This window comes from Cydia fagiglandana, chromosome 9 (genome assembly GCF_963556715.1).
Source record: "Cydia fagiglandana chromosome 9, ilCydFagi1.1, whole genome shotgun sequence".
Lineage (NCBI taxonomy): Eukaryota > Metazoa > Arthropoda > Insecta > Lepidoptera > Tortricidae > Cydia > Cydia fagiglandana.
Window position 1 is genome coordinate 13,484,784 of NC_085940.1, and position 21,303 is coordinate 13,506,086.

Below are 21,303 nucleotides of genomic sequence, written 5' to 3' on the forward strand. Positions count from 1 at the left end.
TGCGCCGTTAAGTGGGTTAGGTTAGGTTTGAACTGCGATCCTCACAGAACCGAACAAAAGTGGGTTAGGTTTGGTTAGAACTGCGAGTCTTACAGAAACGAAATGCTACTAGAAAGTAGGTACTGGTTTTACCTCCTTTTCTACATAGTGCACCATCTACCATAATCTTTCACCAGGCCCCATAGAAGTCGGTTTTTTTTTCTTACAAATTATTAGTTAATAGATTCCCAAAAGTCGACAATATCACAACTCTCCTCTGTCACAACTCACCTTGGTCTCCCCTACCTTATCTGATACATAGACGAGGGTGGCCTAAAGTGAGGACGCTAACGGAAAAGAACCTAAACCTTATTGCCAAGTTATAAGGCCCACCAGTGCGGTCAGCTTAGAGTGTTGTTGCTGTTACTGTTAGTAACTACGTAATGTATTCATTAATCTGTGGTAATGTACATACATATGCTATGCGAAGCTTTTACTCAGATCATTCTTCTAGGCAACTAACGTGGGGCTATTTGTACCCGGAACAAATACTACAGTAGTATTGCTTTAAGAGGGCAGTACTGCCCTACTACATTATTCCTAACAATCCTTACCGCAGAATAATTGAAGCCGAATAACTCAAGTTGCCGCAATGAATGACCAACTTACCCTTATTTATTGCGAAGGTACAGTCATTGGGTACAGTGCCGTACCTTATTTTACAAATTATGCTTATTATTTATTAAACTCTTACTTATTTGAGAGCACAACGGGGTCCGGTCTGGGCTGTAAACGTAGCAACCCTTGCTCGATGCTACACAGGAATGATACTTTATACTGTTTTTATTTCTAAAATATTCAGAATACAGCAGGGGCCGCTTTATAGCGCCTATAAAGCGCTACAAAGCTACAGCTAGTAGGTTATAGGCTACGTGTTATCTCACTTACTCGTATCTCACTTATCACAGCGTTTAGAAAACTGATAATTTATGTAAAATTTTTGAGGAAAACACTGAGCGAGTGTCCAAAAATTAATTAAAAATTTTATTTGTTTCAGATGTGCCACATTTCAACCATAGATATTTAGAGAAATAATGTGCCTTAAAATCTTCCTCCAATATAGTAACTTACTTTAGTTTAGTATCAGATCTTTTATACCTACCCATTAATTTAACACCAGGCATAATTAATGTCCAGAGACAGTACCATCCAGAACATACGTATTTCGTGGTCCCGAGAAGCTTCTGTCCATAAAAACTAAATTTATTATAAATTTATATGATCGCGAAAATTTACAACTAAATTAAGAGTTTGAATATAAAATACAACAATGCCTTATCGAATATGTAAAATGGCAAGTTTATGAGAGCGGTTTAACATATTTTTAGTAATTTTACTCAACGAATGCCAAAATACTTGTTGCCAAATTGCCATGCCTGATGCCGCTTGGAAACCCCATTCGGGCCTCAATTCAGCGCTACAAAATGAAATTCGAATATAATATGAATAAATGCGCCGCGCTTTATAAGAGCCTCGTCTAAGCGAAGACTTGCACCAATAAGATTCCAATCAGTTCTGGAATAAAAGAAACATAGTGCAGTGTGAATGTGGGAATGTCAGTGTGGGTGGGAAGCGGCCGCGCGGGCGGCGGACTCGCGCCGCCCGTCACCACAGCCCCGCTGCTCTCCACCAACACGTCCATGGAGTCCGGGATCGAGGCCGGAGTCCTGCCCACGGTCACCGGCTCGCTGGCCTCGGCACGGGATTCGCTGGGCTCGCTGTCGAGGGCCGCCGAGCCGCTCTATGATACGGATCACACGGATCTCGGCTCGGAGTTGGACGAGGCGGAGATCCGAAGGGAGTTGATGCATGACGTATGTATACCTCTGCTACGAATACCTAAATACGTGGAACTGCATGCCTAAAGGGTTCTTATGATCCATGTTCATAAGGACCCTTAATTCTCTCATGGAAAGCCACATTTTATGGCATATATTTCTCTCTGTACAATTTTCTCTCAAACCCTCTCAACAAAAATATTTCTCTGCATCAGTCTGTGTTCTACATATATATGTAGGTAGGTACCTACAATTGATGCAGCTATTATAGTTCATATTTCTCAGTACCTTGCATTTTCAGGAGGAATTTATAACTATTTGTTTTTTTTTTTCAGAAATGGCGGTTACTCTTTGATAGGGTAAGTACCGTTTAATTTATGTTTTATTCCTGTTGCCTCAACTTAATCATAACAATCATATATGATTAAAACAAATTAAAAACAGAGTGTAAACTAAACGCGAACTTATTGTGCTTCTAAAACATCAGAACCACAATTCCCCATACCCTTTTCTCTAAATTCACATTAACGATGCCGTTATTAAATCTGTCACAGATAGGTCATCTATTAGAAGAAACAATTTATATTCATGTTCGCACGTGAGACGGAGACGTGTGTTCACATTCTTCCCAAGCGCATTACCTTAGGACTACTGTAAGTCTGGTCTCTGACTAAGCAAGGATGTTAGAAATTCAAGGGTCAAACTATACTGGAAAAGACGAGAAAAAATGCTTTATGAGTACCTAGTTAGATGGGAGATGCGTTTCGCTGACAGACCGGTACTTCATCATCGCGCCATCTTTATCTTATTTTATTTCGCTATCTTTTTACCCCGTACATTAAAAAAAATGTACGGTTACCAAAAACTTTTTCACCACGACCTTGTAAAGGCTGTCTTTATTCATCAAAATCTGATAAGAAAGTTGCCTTATATCCACCAACCCGCTGGGTGGACACTGTAAAGAAGGCCTGCCAGGGATTTACATATGCCTATTATTAGGAAGGAAAATCGTGCAGAATGCAGAGCCTTGGTGCACATAATAACGACCTCATGTGGTCGCGACCCTCAGTCGTGAGGAATCGAGGTAGAAGAAGATCCACAAGAGTAATTAAGTAATTCTTATTTATATTGACGACACGCTATCTAAAGTTGCTTTTAAACACTTTATCGAAACTTAAAAGCTTGAAGCTTAGAGACTTATGCGTTGATACGTCGATTAGATAACAACACCTGTTTTAGCAAGTTCAGGTATAAAACACCTAACGACTAAGGCTTACCAATTAAAGATAAAATCGTTGAGCTTTAATTCTTCACAGCTCCCGTTCGCCGTTAAATTTTAACTAACGCGTGATAATTCATAAAAACTGTCGTTTACGGATTTTATAATACAGAAACAAATTTCGGGGAATGTTCTTTTGGTTGATTAAAATGTACGGAAGCGAGGTAAACGTGATAAAGGTTAACGCACATTATCAATGCTTCTGATCGTTAAACTATACTTTATAACAGCCGTGCGTAGGTACTACAAAATTATTTGACTCTTTTCGTCCTGGCCCCTGTTTCACCAACGTGACAGGTGCGACGAATTGTAAAATCACTGTTGCTGACGTCACAGGCATCCATGGGCTACGGTTACCGCTTACCATCGGGCGGGCCGTATTCCTGTTTGTCACCACCATTGTATTATTTAAAAAAACTTTATGATATCGGAAAAAAACAGATATTTATCTTGCTAAGTTTATGACAATTGTCACAAGAAACACTACAATTGTCACGAAATTCCGACATATAACTCATTACCTGTCAAGAATTACCTACAATTCTTCTAAATCTTTGACAATTGTCAGAAACTTCGCAGGAGAAATACCTGTTTTTTTCCTATATAATAAAGTTTTTTTAATAATACAATGATGGTGGCAAACAAGAATACGGCCCGCCCGATGGTAAGTGGTAATCGTAGCCCATGGATGACTGTGACGTCAGCAACAGTGATTTTTCAATTCGTCGCACCTGTCACCGATGTGAAATTGGGGCCTGGTGGTCATCTATACCAATCACCTATTTACACACATCCCCTTCAAAATTGACTAATTTTTTTTTCCTTATTTTAGTCATCATAAGCCATACACTACTGCACGCTTTTATTACTAAAAATTGTATAATTCATAAAAAAATGTGACACAATGGGTTAAAACCCCTGACGCGCTAATGACTGAGTTCTACCTACCTACACAAGTTCTACAGGCAATTTCAGTAGGTACAAATCATTTTTAGATTCAAAAGCTGCATAATGGGCTTAAGACAAGCTGAAATTAACTTAAGCAGCGTTTTTAACTACTGTCATTACTTGCAGCAAACACACCGTAACTGCATGTAAAATGTAGGGTGATATGTTGAGGTCGAGTTGTGTTTGCCAAATCGAGCAGGGTCGTGACCGTAACCTTGCAGTAGCCACGCCAGACTAAGTCAATTCCTGTTCATTTTTAGCTTAATTTGACTGTCTGCAGCAAGTCATATTCTTACGGCAGTATTTGTAAACGCGCTTCACGCCTCAATCACCAATTAATCGTTTGTTTTGATCATGTATTTGTAAGAAAGGGATAAAACGTAAATGAACTAATTGTAAAGGCTTGTAAAGTTTTGTGACACTGGCACACCTCTATGTGCGATAACCTTTATAAGAGACAAAAGGGCGGTAGCGCCGAACATCAAAAGCAGTGCGGTCACGTAGGGGACATTTCAGATAATACCGGCTGAAGATAGGGGCGCTTACGTTTTGTCTTTTTAAAATTATGCTGTCACAACAGAATCATGTGCGAAGTTATGGGAGTTAGGGTAAGGTGCGTGCTTTGAGTGGATGATCTGGCTAGATATTCACAACGAGTTCGGTGTTTGACTCTCCACGAGGACGGGGACGACCCCGTCCAGAAATCATGTGATCATATTTAGCCTATTTTTGACCCCTTATTTTTGTCATATTTGGTGATTTAAACGTAACCAAACGACCCCAAATCAGCTTCATTTTGGATCTGACAAAACAATAACGCCACTATGGAATGTTTACTTTTTAGTATAAGTCAATAAATATGATATGAGCCACACGTATGTGACGCCACGGTCAAATTACTGTATCTACTCTTTGTGGTTCATTATGATTTATTTAATGTAAATATGTAGTGCTAAAAATGCCTGTGGTCTACTTTTTTTCTAGTATTTTTCTAGGTCTTAACTCATGATGTGAAATAATGTGTTTTAAATACAGACAACATCCCTATCTTAGCCTTGGAATCTATTACAAGTAGCTACCTATGTTATTGGAGATTAAACATATTCTGGCTTTGTAACGGTGCTCTTGCTAAGGGCTGTGAATAAGATTAACCGCCCTTGTGGACGTGACGATATAGTGTCGCGTAGTGTTCTCATATCCCACAGTCAGCAACTATTCGACTTTGTTTTTGAAATCAGAAGGTTTTTATAAAATTACCATGCTTTTGTTTAATATGTAAGAAAAAAGGCCATCGCAAGGGTGTCACTTCCAAGGGTGTCACATTGGCAAACCTTTAAAATCTTAAAAAGTTTACAAATTTATTTTTTATTGCAGTTTGACCCTGAAGGCTTTGGCGAGATCCCCTGGCCCGACTTCTTGGTGACACTACAGAATCCCGACTTCAAAGCGCAAGTGCCGCCCCACAAACAAGAGGTACAGTCGACAAAATACTATGTCAGATAATGAGCACCGAAATATACAGTATGTAAACTAATGAAAAACATTTATTCAAATCCGTTAATGTGTAGGTCACACTGAGAAACTTTTACTAAGGCACCGACCCCGAATCGCGAAAAAAAAATTGGTTGTTTCATACATTTTGCTGGTCTATAGGATTGAAATTTTCTATGGGAGTGTCTCTCCCTTTTAAACTCAAAGTTAGAAACTACTTATATAACTACTTATATGTTTTTATTTAGTTACTTTGCTACTAAAAGTTATCTGGCTTTATACGGATATTAATTACCTTGCCTGGGCGTTCAAGCTTTTGTAAAGAAAATTGTTTTTTTTTTCAGATTCTTCTGGACAAAGCTCAGAGTGCAACTAGTGATTCCATTACGTTTCAGGAGTTTGTCAATGTGGTAAGTAAGATTATATTTTTTTATCAAACTAATAATGAAAGAAGTATATAGCGTTTCTCGAGTGACGCTTATACATTAGACACATAGATAGACACTTATTACTCTTTATTCATATTTTGTTGGGTACTCAACGTCATTTTTTTTGGCTTCAGCCTTTTGGTTAAATGACAACAGAACGCGGCATTCTAATTCTAGCAACAAGCTCTTTATGCTCCTTCAGATTCAGCAAATTCAATAAATTAACTACATACCTATGACTCAAAACCCAGGAACCGCTGAATATAATAAACACGAAGACCCTCTTGTACATTATAGGACAAATAATAAGCTGAGATTGTGATCCTATAAATAAAGATAGGCATTTATTATGGAATCACGGCGTATTTATATGTGTGGCGCGCCGCGCGGGCGTCCTTTGCCTTCGCAGTGGGTTAGGTTATGTCCCACTGGGCCCACCATACAAGACAACTAAATTAAGATACGACGCCGATTACGCTCAGCTCGCGCGCGTCCGAACGCAGCTCGAGTCCCTAAAAACATTTCAACACGAATAATGTCCATTAAACCTCTCCTTAATACGTGACAAGGAAACCCAAACGCAAACGAAAAAGTTAAACCAAAGTTTCGACTCGGACCCGAGACCCTGCCCTTATCTGGTTCTTATTGTCGCCTCTCGAAAGACGATAAGGCTCACACGATTTATTAGGTGGGTATTTTATTTTTGTACCGTAAAATATATATTATCTTAAATGCGTATTAACACTGAGCACCATCGTTTATTATTAACGATGAGGTCTATTTCGTTTTTGGGTTTGATAAGGACCCAAATTGAAGCTAAAGTACACATCGATCTGAGATTAGCCTGAGTAAATTTTAATTATTTAGTTCCTCTTGATAAGTATATTACGGAGAGCGAATACTGCAAGCAATATTTCATTCGAATCGAAAGCTTTCTCTCATCTATCTATTTTTGGGTTTACGAATTAGAAGGCGTAGGTACATGTACTAACATCCTATTTAGTTGCTCTTGATCTTATCTAAACTATACAAGTATGTACAAAAATATAATAGTTATTTGTTTTACAAAGGGGCAAAATTGTTGTTTAACCGCTCGTGCTAATATTGATACCCTAGCAACCAAAAGATTCCAATATTGAACCAAGAGCGTAGCGAGGGTTTCAAAGCACGAGGGTTAAACAAAATTTGCCCCCGGGTGAAACACAAAATTTTTCACCACACCAACCCGAAGCAAATATTAAATATCAAAGAAAATCAAACCAAATCAAATTCAAATGAATGTTATTAAATATTTATCATCCAAAATCATCATTTAAAAAGCAATTCTATCAATTCAGTTTCTATCAATTCTATCAGCAAACATAAGAAAACAACTCAAAATTTGCATTTGATTACATGTGAATTACTGATAGCAAAGTGCAACTTTGTTATCCGTTTTTGAAGTGCAAAGTAAGCCTTTCCGAGCTGGTGTGGTGAAAACATACATACTCGTATGATTACTCATTTACTTTTTACATCTATCGACCTTTACCGGGCTAAAAATAAGAAAAATAATAAAGTAAATAGACTTAATCAAAATTTATGAGCTGTTTAAAATAATTAGACGATCATTAACCCTCATATATTAGTTTAATGCACGAACACGTCACATGCGAGCAGACCCTTCATTAATAATTCCACAGATGTATATTTTTATAACATTTGCATAAAAGAATCTTAAGAAGCACTTTTCTGTGTGCCCAATGTGGATCATGAGTTATGGTGCGGTCCTTTGCTTTTATTAATTAAGATATTAAGTGCCTACTTAAAGCGTCAACTTACATTTATTACCGTGCTGTTTTTAAATGTTTATTTTTGATTTGTATGAAGATATATTTTTTTGTTCGGGCTATCTTTATTAAAGTATTAATGTATCAAACACTAATTAATCGGGGAAAGGTACACTTTATCTTACTTCTCATAAAGGTATAAATAAAAGGAAAATTACACGGTAGTCATCAGACAATGTGAATATGGTTTTATATTTTTAACCGCCTTCAAAAATGGAGGTTATCAATTCGACGGTATTTTTTTGTACGTATATGTTACCTCAGAACTCCGTCATTTCTGAACGGATTTAGAAAATGTTTATTTTGTTTGAATGTATATATGTAGAGTTGTAGTAGGATTAAAGGACCACTCTTTTAACTGTTAGTAGCAAAGTAGATTAGCCTAGTTTAATTGAAATGTTTATGTAATTTATGTTAATAACATCAACAGGAAATTTGACTGACCATTTACAGAGAAATTTAACTCTACTACGCCATTCAGAATTATCAGACGTCTCAATTTAGTTTTTTTTCTTATTTTTTTTTTTGCCATAAAGTAAAGCGGAATCGGTTAAATAATGCATCTATTTTGTGTTGACGTGAGGTAGCGTACACAAAGTTATTACTTAAAAGCTCCGTACAATAGGCGCATCGTCACCGCCTCACAATAGGTATTTAATCCTCCACCTAAAAACGTTTTGCGTACAATTGTATGGATTGTCGTAAATCAAAATTAAATTCGATGTATAAGAGACAAGGGACAGTGGTCGTGGGCGTCCCTGATGCGGCATTCTTATGCTAATCCACTCGGAGCACCACATTCGAACGGGGTGGGCCAAATTGTTATTTATATTGTCACCTCGCGCCTTTTTATACACGGCTAAAGTACTGGCTGACTTCATTGGACGGACGAAACCTGGGTGACTAGACACTAAAAATATTCTTCGCTTTGCCTCCTTTGGACACAAGCAAATAGTCGTGTTTTAGAACTGGACCTTGGCCTAGCCAAGAAGATGATAATATTTGATAGAAAACGCCAATGGAAACTTAAATGATGTATGGATATAGTCACATGACTTTTCATAGCATCTGTCACCCCGATATTTTTTTTCGTCGGGCGTTTATCGATGTACAGTCAAGTGTAAAAATATGGGTGCACACATCATACTCAAAAATATGTCCCATAGCTCTTATGCCTGCGAATTAAGGACTATGGGACATATTTTCAAGTAAGTTATATGCACCCATATTTTCACACTTTACTGCAGGTACGATTGTCAACTTGGCTAGGCCCCCTATTATTTATCCTGCCGGGGTGTATGGTGTATTACCAGTGACATGCACGGTCCAACCTAAACCATCACAGAACATTACAGGATTTATAGGCGTATAGATTGTTGCCTGATCGTGAAACCCTAACATTTGTTATACTAAATTGATATTTATTCCAAAACGTTACGCTACACGAAAACATCATTGTTGTTGGACCATTACAAAACCATTGCTCACGTCCTAAGTGGGCCAGCGATTGTGCAGTCCGTCAGGAAAAAACATTGTCATGCATTTGTTATGAAAAATACGTTTTTCCAAAGAGCATGAAGCCATGATTGATGTTGCTAGAGTGACTGGTAAAGAACAGAAGCTTTTACGTACTTTGGAACATTTGGTCGGGAAACCAATTTCCTCGCAGGAAATTGGCTCGCTACATTATGCTGATTTGGTCTCGAAGCATTTCGTTTAAGCTATTAGCTTAAATGCTTCATTTGGAAGTTCGGATTTGATAAAAGTTTGCGGTTGGACGGGTTGGATTAATGGCGATTTTTAATGTTACACTAACAATATTATTTATTACCTTTAGTAAGTACCTACAATACAATTAAAATTTAGAGTAGGTAATAGGTATTCAAATAGAAATATGAAAAATAAAGTTTTCTTATCGCTAAAGAGCAACTTCTCCCAGACAACGTCGTAGATGGTTAAGTTGACGAGAAATTATATGAAATATAAAAATATATATATATATATATATATATATATATATATATATATATATTTATTTGTTATGTAGGTACTTACAAACGCTTCCAATGCAAAACTATTTTAGCATAGGTGTGAGTTTCAGAATCGCTCATTTGCATAGACCGCCGCAAAGAAACTCAAAGAAAGGTTAAATAGAACATTTGGATCCACTCGTTTTTATCTAAAAAAGTATGTCCTTACTTACTAAATATTATTCGTAGTGGTGCAAACACACAGTAAATAGCGCTTGTTTATGTGCTGTGTAGTGGAATGCCGCGGTGACCCCAGAATGGCAGCAGCCGAGTCATTACCTGTCCCGCGTCACAAAAAAACCTCTGACCGTCGCCGCAGTCCCTTAATCAATTTATGGGGCGCTAACTGGAACACGAAAAATGTATTAAAGCGCTGTGGGAACCGACCCCGACCCTAATACTAATATTAATGTGTTATTTTGAACACCAATCTTTAATTCGAACCTCCAACAATCGATAGAAATAAACTTTCCCATCCATCATCAAACACCGCGACACAACTCTACCATTGTTGTGTTGACTTTACGGCGCGTTTCAAATTCACGTATTGGAAACAAAAACAATTACTTAATAAAATACACCTCAATCAAAATTAATTGCTTTACGCATTAATCTCTTTATCTTCCCTCGACTACAAAACAACGTGTCCGTCCGTTCTCCAAGGTAATGGAAGCAATCATTCCAGATAAGATCCCTCTAATGTGAGAAAAGGTAGACGTTCGGGTCGGATCGTTAATTTAATTTGAAATAATAAAAGTTATATCCATCATTTATCACTTTCGACAAATTTATTTTTAAGTGTCTTTTTCGTCGTCCTTATCTGTGACTGGCCAGTAGGGAAGGTGTATAAAAACAAAAAGGTTTGTTTTAAATGGGCGTAGGCGTGCCGCTGACGGCGAGGCGTCAAGTTGTGGCGCCCGTGGACGCCCTGCGCGAAATGTCAACCGTCAGCCCCAATAATTAGCTTTAAAGGCTTATCTCCAAAACTGTCAGGAGTCGTACTTCAATAACCCATCCATTATTAATCGTTCTAAATTATAAACCGAAATTAAATTAAGCACCAGCCGTGTATTCGTTAGCAGGTCCTGCGGCGGGCGCATTCCATCGTCGAGTAGGTTTTCGTGTTCGGTCTCACTGTCCGTCCGTAACTCACACGGTATCGGTGCCATCTAAATTGAGATTTTATTGACGATTACTGTTCTAGCGGCGATATCGTTGCGATCTTGGCGCCAGAAACTGCTGCGTCTTCTTTGATCCCGCCCTTGATGAAATCGACAACAACAAAACAAAAAACCCTAGCAGAGCACTTTTCATTTAATGGAGTAGTTTTTTAAACTCGGGCAATCTTAATGTAGAGAATTGCCATTAAACAAATAACGAAATAAAATGAGCATGATCCTCAGATATTTAAACGAGTATTTGTTGTCATTGATCAGATCATTAATTTCTATATCGCCTATTGTTTCGAACGACAATGCGAGGTATGTTAACAGGCTAAACATTTTTGATTTTTAGCCTTTCTTTCCAGAACGTTTGCCATTCTGAATACCTATATTATCATACAAAGCGAAAACCATTGACAATACGAACTTAATTAATGTCTTAATTAGATGTATTCAAAAGATTCAGACCCATCTCGTTATGTACCTACAATATAGGTAAATGTATGAAAGGGGACCATCACGTAACCGCCTCTCCGTTTCGTAGGAGAAACGTAGTAACCTATTTACCTCTCTCTCTCTCATCTTAGGATCTATCCCAGTTGCATCCTCCGCTATTGCTTTGAATTCCAGGGTCCGCTTTCCTACTTTACGAGTACTCGTATCTCCTCCACTTCGCACGGTCTTCGGCATCCTCTTTATAAGACTATTATTGTCACGCATGCCATCCCTCGCAACATCCAGCCAGCACCTCCATGGCTTTCCCCTTCTTCATACAAACGTAATCCCCATTTTTTGCCTGATCATTATAGAAAATATTTTTTACGCAATTTGATGTATAACCACACAACCACCACAAACACAAATAACCACAGCGATGTCCCTTCGTATTTGTATGGAATTTGTTTTTGGCTTCTCTTTTACACTCTAATATTAAATTGCATTGATGGTCGGTATATATAATAAAGTAAGTTTGAAGGCTAAAGGCAATGAGGGTTGGTAGAGTAAATTATTTATTATGATCATCAAACGCGGACTATTCCACCGCTCTTTGACCAGTATAAATGCTAACTCCCATTACACGTAGCTTTATGGATCTCTCAGGTAAATTAACACTGGTTTGTCCGAGTGATCAACTCACGTATACTGGGTACGAAATGGGAATACTGCAGGTTCCGTGGCGAATCATCATCGGGGTAGGGCTCAAGTAATCGCCACACTTTTTCTAGGACCACACCGGAGCAAATCCACGTCAATTTCATGGTCGGCAAGTTCACACGCACCTGCCCTTTCGACACGTTTGTTTACGTTTTGGATGAAAGGGTTAATAGTGGAACATCCCTAACGACTCATTTAATTTTTAATAAAAGTATTACGATAGTTTCTATCTTGCATATTACATACTTCATTTTACATCCCGGTATGTAATAAAACCTTTATAAAACCAAAAAGTATACCTATGTACGTAATAGGGAGCTACTAACCCTGAAGTATTAGAACTAAAGCACTCACTTTCTAATGGACTAAACTTTTGTAGAAAACGAACCAACAAGGGTAGGTGTACAGGACAATGCTCCTTGAACTCAACATACCGCTGCTTGAATGAATTATTGTAACATTCTACTAATAGATAAATCAATGATAACGACATTCGCATTGTTACCGGTGAATGAACCGCGAATATGTGGAGGTGTAGCTCGTAAACGCTCCAAAACGGGCCCCCTCGTGTTGCCACATGACATCACTACACTCCAAATAGGATCCGAGCAAGTGGCATTTAAAAATGACCAACGAAAAAGGACAATAAAAGGCAGCAGTTAACAGAACAAGGCGCAAGGAATGCAGTTATAGACGAGCTCGTTTGCGGTATGAATAAAATGAATATGAGAGAACAGAAGTTGAGCTGCGAGTATAAATTAGCAGATAATCGGCGCACATCACCTGGAGCCATATTCGAACACGAAAATTTAATATCAGTTTAATACTTTTCGTCGCGCCTACACACATGTCAACGCAGTTTAAAGCGAGTGAGCGCACGCAACAAATCAATTTTCGATATAATTTTGATACGTCTATAGTGGTTGTTTGAAAATAAGGCTGTTTGCCCACGCGCACGCGACGTCGATGCCTGATTTACTGCCGATGCTATGATATTGAAAGCACGTGTCTATCTGGCGCTGAATAAATAAACTGGAACTTTTCAAGGACTGCTCGTTAAGCTTTCTAATCAGTATTTACAAAACTGTATCCTGGCGGCGTATTCCTATTGCATGCATAGTTAGAATACGTGCAATGCTCAAGCGACCACGTATAATGCTGACTTGGAAATCTGTAATCGGAGAGGGTGCTTGTACTGGTCTGTGTACACGTTTGACTTGCTAAGCAATTGTAACAGGCACCCTTGTCAGCGCATCGGCACGCGTCTCGACGCACGTGAAATCGTTCACGCACCCGATTCAGAGATAAGACAAGGGCAATGCCAGACGCCTCTCGGACTAAATATTTACAGTGCGACTGCTCGGATACATAAATAGCGTACGTCGGACAGTATTCGTTAGCAGTGTTAATTGGATTCGTCATGCTGCCCGCGGCGACGGAGATGGGCGCCAGGACCAAAGGCGGCTCGATACAACTCTTGTAGACCGAAGCCTTACCGAGATTATGCTTCTTCAGAATATATGGCTACAATTTCTTTTGTTTTTTAAGATTTTATCTAGAAAGACCCTTCATCACTTTTTTGAGTAGGTAAGTAACTTTACTATCTCCCAATTTAATGTATTGTATAGGTACAGCTTCGCAAAGGCTGTCAAAGTAAAAAAAATCATATAAAATTAACATTCCTGTTTAGACTGAAATTTGATCCCTTGTGATAACGTATGTTTTCAAGTCAATACGATCGCTTGCTCCGGGTTTTTGCTTAGTTTTAGCATAAATTAAAAAAGCTGGAAAAATTATACTTTTCAATTTCAGTTAGGTAACTGTTTTATGAAAATTTTTCAATTTCAATTTGTTCAGAAAACGTTAGGAAAGTCTATTCCTTCCAAAAAGAAGTATCAAATATTATAACAAAGTGAAAAAGAAATTAGGTCATAAAGTTCCAACAAATTTATACAAATAGATGCGCGGCAGGATAATAATAACTGCTGAGAAATGAGAAAGTAACAATGAGAATGCTCACAAGCGCGAATTACCATAGGCATGCACGGGAGTGCAGGATAAACGGTCGTAATGTGGACTTGGCGTCCAGATAATAACACGTGTCGTACACTGCCTGGCAATTAACGAGGTTCTCAGGGAGCTGCGAATTAATAGACGCGATGGGATCGAACCCCGATTCCTCAGCTAGTGATGGGGCTATTTGAAGTTAAAAATATAAAGCTCAGTGTGATAAATGCGCTAGTTAGTACCTTGTTTGCATAACAATTTGAGGAAACGTGGGCTATACCAGGGAAGCACAACCACTAAATGTAAGTCAGGGGAAGAGCACCCTTTATAGCCAAGCGGCCAGATGAAAATTTTGTTTTCACCACAGCAGCTCGAACAAGGAGGGTACTTTGCTTCTTAAAAATAGTGAGCAAAATGCGATTTTCTAAATTCTATCAATCAGATGATAGAGTCGAAAAGTGGCAGACCACTTTTTTGGCTGACTGTACATAGGTAGAGTGTAGTGAGGGAATAAGTTTAGTTGACTTTATGGTACAAAATAATCTGTCTTGTATGGTGGTTGCACAACACTATCCCCTTTAGTCCAAAGCTCGACATTATGACGGAAAATAATAGGCAATAAGGAAAGCGGAAGGCAGTTATTTCACGCACCGCACAGCAGCAACTGGCGAATGCTCAATTATATCAATAGATTACGTACATCGCGTTAGGAGTTATTAATTAGAAAATTCATAAGAGAAAGTTAATCTTTTAGAATTAATCAGCGTTTTATGTTATTGTTATAGAATAAAGTGGTATAATTTCATGGTGGATGAACAGAGCAATTAGTCACTGGGACGTCGTATGGCTTAGATACGAAAGGTGTAAGAATTGAAGGAGCTCGTACACTGTAAGTGCCTTTTGTGGGAGTCCCCTCTCTCCTCGATGATAAGGATCTGGGCGGGCGCTGGGAGATGGGCAGTGTGGCCACATACCGAGACGGATTCTCACGAGACCGCTACTTGATACACGTATGTTCTAGCATAACTGATGGAGATGAACTAAGTACCTACAGTTAAGAAACAACATTAAATATCACAAAAATATTCACTGTAAACTGCTACATCCTAACTTTGTGGGTATTCCTCTGTCTTTATTTGATTTGATTTTTCTTTTTAACCGACTTCCAAATCCCAAAGGAGGAGGTTATCAATTCGGTTGTATGATTTTTTTTTTTTTTATGTTTGTTACTCCATATCTCCGTCATTACAGGCCCGATTTTGAAAATTCTTTTTTTGATTGTATGTATATGCATACAGATTGGTCCCGTTTTTGTCAAAATCCAGTTCTGATGATGGGATCCATGAGGAACCGACGGAACTCCTCAAATCTTAAAGGCATACATATAGTGATTTTTGTGTTTTTATCAACAAATCAAGCATATACATTCATAAACGTGACATTTGATGAAGTGGAACTGCTGATGATGATCAGAACGGAACTCTTCAACGACGCATAGTTCACGTTTGGCGATTTGTCCTCTTCGTTATGTTTGTTAAGCAAGTTAAGTTTTTAAGCCACATTTTTGTCAAGCTTGAGTTCTGATGATGGGATCCATGAGGAATCGAGGGAACTCCTCAAATTTTAAAGGCATGCGTATAGAGATTCTTGTATTTTCATCAGAAAATCAAGCATTTTCAGTAAAAACTGTCGCATTTGATGAAGTGGAACTGCTGATGATGATCAGAACGGAACTCTTCAACGACGCATAGTTCACGTTTGGCGATTTGTCCTCTTCGTTATGTTTGTTAAGCAAGTTAAGTTTTTAAGCCACATTTTTGTCAAGCTTGAGTTCTGATGATGGGATCCATGAGGAATCGAGGGAACTCCTCAAATTTTAAAGGCATGCGTATAGAGATTCTTGTATTTTCATCAGAAAATCAAGCATTTTCAGTAAAAACTGTCGCATTTGATGAAGTGGAACTGCTGATGATGATCAGAATGGAACTCTTCAACGACACATAGTTCACGTTTGGCGATTTGTCCTCTTCGTTATGTTTGTTAAGCAAGTTTAGTTTTTAAGCCACATTTCTGTCAAGCTCGAGTTCTGATGATGGGATCCATAAGGAATCGAGGGAACTCCTCAAATCCTAAAGGCATACGTATAGAATTTTCTATATTTTCATCATAAAATCAAGCATTTACATTAAAAACTGTCGCATTTGGTGAAGTGGAACTGCTGATGATGATCAGAACAGAACTCTTCAACGACGCATAGTACACGTTTGGTGATTTCGAATTTCGATTTTGACTTGGACTGGGACCCGGACTCGTACCCGGATCCGGTTCGGACCCGGACCTGGACTCGGACTCGGACTCGGACCTGGACCCGGACTCGGACGCGGACTCGGACCCGGGATCGGACCCGGAATCGGACCCGGACCCGGACTCTGACCGGGACTCGGACCCGGACTCAGAGACCCGGACCTTGACCCGGAAAACCACTATGATACCTAAACTAAATAAACCGCTATGATTACCTACCATAAAATGTAGGTATAAAGTATGATGATGCCAAACCCCTCCCGCTCAAACCCCCGGACACCGCACCGCATGCGCCGTTAAGTGGGTTAGGTTAGGTTTGAACTGCGATCCTCACAGAATCGAACAAAAGTGGGTTAGGTTTGGTTAGAACTGCGAGCCTTACAGAAACGAAATGCTACTAGAAAAGTGGGTTTGATTACGTTCGAACTGCGATCCTCACAGAACCGAACTGCTATCAGAGAAGTGGGTTAGGTTAGGCTAGAACTACGACCCTTACGGAAACGAAATGCTACTAGAATGTATTATAGGTTAAGTTTTATGTTTTACACCAAATAAAGTATTTCTATTCTATTCTATTCTATTCTATTCTAGAAAGTACTGGTTTTACCTCCTTTTCTACATAGTGCACCATCTACCATAATCTTTCACTGGGCCCCATAGAAGTCGGTTTTTTTTTCTTAAAAATTATGTTTTATTTTGAGATTGTGTATAGAGAATCTAGACGTAGACACACATAAGCTCTTTATGATGTGTTCGGGAACCGCATGTTATGACCACCAGTTGCAGTATCATTGCTCTGTCTCCGAAATATCTTGATCACTCATTTAACACAAAAGTTTTGCTATAGTTTATAAAAAAAACTAATTTTATACAAACTAATTAAAATATAAACAAAATGTCAAATTCCAGTAAATGAATAAGCCTCGTTTAACTTTTACATTGAAATGTCGGACTACATTGACTACAACATACTTTGTATACGAATGTAGTAACATAAGTTCTAGTAGGTGCAGGTACGAGAGGTGAGGCATGCGTGTTTGCCTAGTGCGTTAGCGATGCGCGCCGCCCTCGCGCTTTCTCACGCCCACCACGTTTCTTGTCTTTCTTCTTTATAGCTCACTATTCACTGTATTTTATATTATTGCTTTGTCCTAAATGTTCAATATCGTGAATCATAATATGAGAAGGCATAATTAGCCCCAGGTTTGATTACACTACGGCAGAATTAATAAATATTTAGGGTCTAAATTATAAACTCAAATCGATGTCATAATGTATATAAAGTGACCAATCGCTCTAATGGAGACCGAATTTTAGCGGAAGTATCAATTTTGTTCACTTGATAGTACCTACTGATACGTATCAAAAACCCCGATATAGTAATTAAGGATCATATTTTTAAATGACTGAATTATTAAGCCGTACTTGGTATATTCGTAAAAGGACAAATACTTACCGATGGCAATATCAAATAATTTGTGGGTATAAAAATTATATTAGTTTTGATATAAACAGCTAGAACATCTTAAGGCCTTTAAAAACATAAAATTGTCGTAGTACTTCCATATGTAAGTATTATGTCTGTATTATAAATGTAGGTACCTACATACCTTGGTAAGTATGTAAAATTTTGCAAGGGCAAAATTTATTAAATCGTAAACCTAAAAAAAATGGCCACACTTTATTCCCACGTGTAAACAACCCATGATTCACGGTAGGTGTCCTAATCGCTTGACATTTTTCAACATACAATCATGTTCTTAAGATGCCGAATCAAATTGTGCGTCAACTAAAGTTTGCTTTACGGCACTTGCATACTTACGTTACCGCTATTTCCTTCTTAAATCGGAACTAAGCGCATTTCCTCGCCACACAAGAAGGTTCTGTATTCCAATTATTGAGAGTCGCTGAGTCGAACGTTTTGGTGTACCGTCGTAAATGTGTCCTTGGTTCGTATGTAACTATGCATTCTCAGAGAACTCACTTATAGTAGATGGCCTGAGAGATTGAGTCGGTAAAGTTTTGGAATTAAATCCCAGCCCCATTCTTTCCCAGACTACCGAGAAATCGTCGGAAATAACACAGACGGCCGGACATAATACTTAATTGTGAGCACAAGTCCACGAATGCGCTGTTTACCTTACATTAGCCGCTACAGAAATAGGTGGCCTTTGTCGCACTTGTGAGTTAAATACAAAATGGATTTCGTTGTTGGATACAATAATGACGCATTGGATGTGATAGTGACATGCCATCGTGTTTAGAGGCATTTGTAAAGGATTCAACGCTAAAGACCCGTCGAAAGCCATAAGCCGATAACATGAAAGCGTAAAGGTTGAATTGTAAGTAGCTGAACAGAATTGGGAACAATTTATCGATATCTTTATTACTTGCGACAGGGACACCTGCATCGCCAGGGAGGTCATTTTAAAGTGTGTAGTTTAACATGTTTGTAGTACAAACTTTGTACCTATTCCATGGATAAGTATTTGCGTAAAATAAAAGGTTATCACCATGCGAGTACAAATAGAAAGCCCTTATCTAATAGATTCCTGTGAACTTGACTGTTTCGTCGGTTCACCTTGTACCTTAAAAAGTCATCGGGCGCCCATGTTTGTCAAATTGTCATATACCTACCTATAGGTAATTGGAAAATTAGACGTAACTACCTATTTTCGTGATGTTTTTCTATCGAGCCAACGTAATAAGATAGATAAGAAGGTTTTGGTCAGAGCCTTGCAAAACTATAAATCTAAGTTTTCATGTGATTATTAATGGGATTTGCCTTTGCAAAAACCTTTAAATAGGTAACAATTCAATATAAAAAACCGGGCAAGTGCGAGTCGGACTCGCGCACGAAGGGTTCCGTCCCAAAAAAAAAACAAAAAAAAGCAAAAAAAAACGGCCACCCATCCAAGTACTGACCACTCCCGACGTTGCTTAACTTTGGTCAAAAATCACGTTTGTTGTATGGGAGCACCATTTAAATCTTTATTTTATTCTGTTTTTAGTATTTGTTGTTATAGCGGCAACAGAAATACATCATCTGTGAAAATTTCAACTGTCTAGCTATCACGGTTCGTGAGATACAGCCTGGTGACAGACGGACGGACGGACGGACGGACAGCGAAGTCTTAGTAATAGGGTCCCGTTTTACCCTTTGGGTACGGAACCCTAAAAACTACAATTTTACGTTAGCCCCCTCTTATACTAAGGATAGAATTGCGAACTTCGTTGACCTGATAAGATACTCGATGTGCAAATTTTAAGAAGTCATGAAAGCCTTTCCGAGCGAGTCTAATACGGCTAGGGAATGCAATACCGGGATACCAGGATCCCGAAATACCGGGATCCCGCATGCAATTTGCGGGATTAATCCCGCTCGTAAATTAAGCGGGATCCCGCGGGATTTGCGGGATCGAAGAGCGACGTGGTTCTTACGTGTTACTACAAGGAACACAGGCTCGGGCACGTGCCTACTGGCGAAAATTCTTCACGGAGCCTAAATGCATCTATGGAGGAAAGGGGTAATGACACGGAAGAGCATTTTGCCCGAATTTGTCTATTTATTTCATCACACTTGCTCGTAGAAGGTGTTATTTTACGTAGGCGACGCGGTCCGTAAATCTTAAATTTGTACCCAGGGAATTTTGTTATGTAGGTACGTCCGAAATTAGGCAGATTTTTTATTGTTTTCCCTCTTTTTTCCTCACAGGTGTGATGAAAAACATTGTGTGTGCCACGAGTGGTACAGGACTTACGAAATCGCGTTAATTAAGCCTTTACACACGTTCTTAGATTCTTGATTACTGTCATTATACCGTATTATTTTAATACAAAATTTACTATTTCTAATTTTAGTTTACTTTTTGTTTTCAACCTTCAAATTTAGTACTAATTCGTAAAATTGTATACTAACTTGCGGGATCCCGCAAATACCGGGATCCCGCGGGACTTAAAATGGCAATCCCGCGGAATACCGGGATTGAGTTCCTCATGCGGGATTGCATTCCCTAAATACGGCGCATCTCGACAGTAAGCACCTAATTATATCTCTATGAACGTGACATCACGTCTCCACGTCGTCTCGTGTCGCTGTGGGTAGACAATAGGTTACGGTCCGCGTGGGCAGTCGCCAAAACTGAAGCCTACGCGGTCACCGCCTTGACCCCGACATGGCCCGAGTTTTTTAGGCCTCCGAAACGCGATTTTGACAAAACAGGTAATTAATGAGTAAAGGTAAATGTACCATGCAGCAAGATGGATCCCTGCACCACATTGTCAAATGGTAATTCTTACTGTTTGTTTTATACCATCACTAGCTTTAAAGTTGACATTGCCTAATACCATGCCCAACATTGCCTGGCTCGAAAGACAGCGGTGTCGGTGTGGTTCTTTGCAAAACAGCAGAATCGCGACCATTATTAGGAATTAAGACAAAGACAACTGTTTTGGATAGTAGGCAATACTTATTGAGAAGTGGACAATACCTATGCAAAGCAAACATGATTTGAAATGAAGTAAACAAACATTTTAAAATGTTCTGCCGATTTGAGCACCTCCTCTTTTTGGTTCATATGTTTTATCTTTATCAAAACCACGTGTAAATAAGAAATTTAGTCATAAATATGTTGACCATATAGCATCTCTATTAATAACCTTTGATATATTTAGTTGAAACTTATTAAGAGGACAACATGCCATATGCGGAGATCGCGCTGAATATGGTGACGCCTATTTTGTTAGCATTAATTGAATAGTCTGTGAATGAATAGATTTGGAACAGAATACTTTTAAAAGGGCTAAGCGGTGCTTGCGTCAGAAATGAAGAGTTCTGCACATATTTTTTTAC

The 21,303-nt window shown here is 38.7% G+C and overlaps 1 protein-coding gene across 1 annotated transcript in view; it reads left to right on the forward strand.

Annotated features, from left to right (window-relative positions):
* Positions 1-1,496: 1,496 nt before the first annotated feature.
* The window catches only part of LOC134667452 (rhomboid-related protein 3), a 156,889-nt gene continuing 137,082 nt past the window's right edge, over positions 1,497-21,303 (forward strand). The window contains exons 1-4 of the mRNA XM_063524867.1: positions 1,497-1,853; positions 2,153-2,176; positions 5,419-5,517; positions 5,880-5,945. Of these exons, the coding sequence (XP_063380937.1) occupies positions 1,593-1,853; positions 2,153-2,176; positions 5,419-5,517; positions 5,880-5,945 (450 nt within the window). The 5' untranslated portion in view covers positions 1,497-1,592. The remainder of the gene's footprint in view (positions 1,854-2,152; positions 2,177-5,418; positions 5,518-5,879; positions 5,946-21,303) is intronic.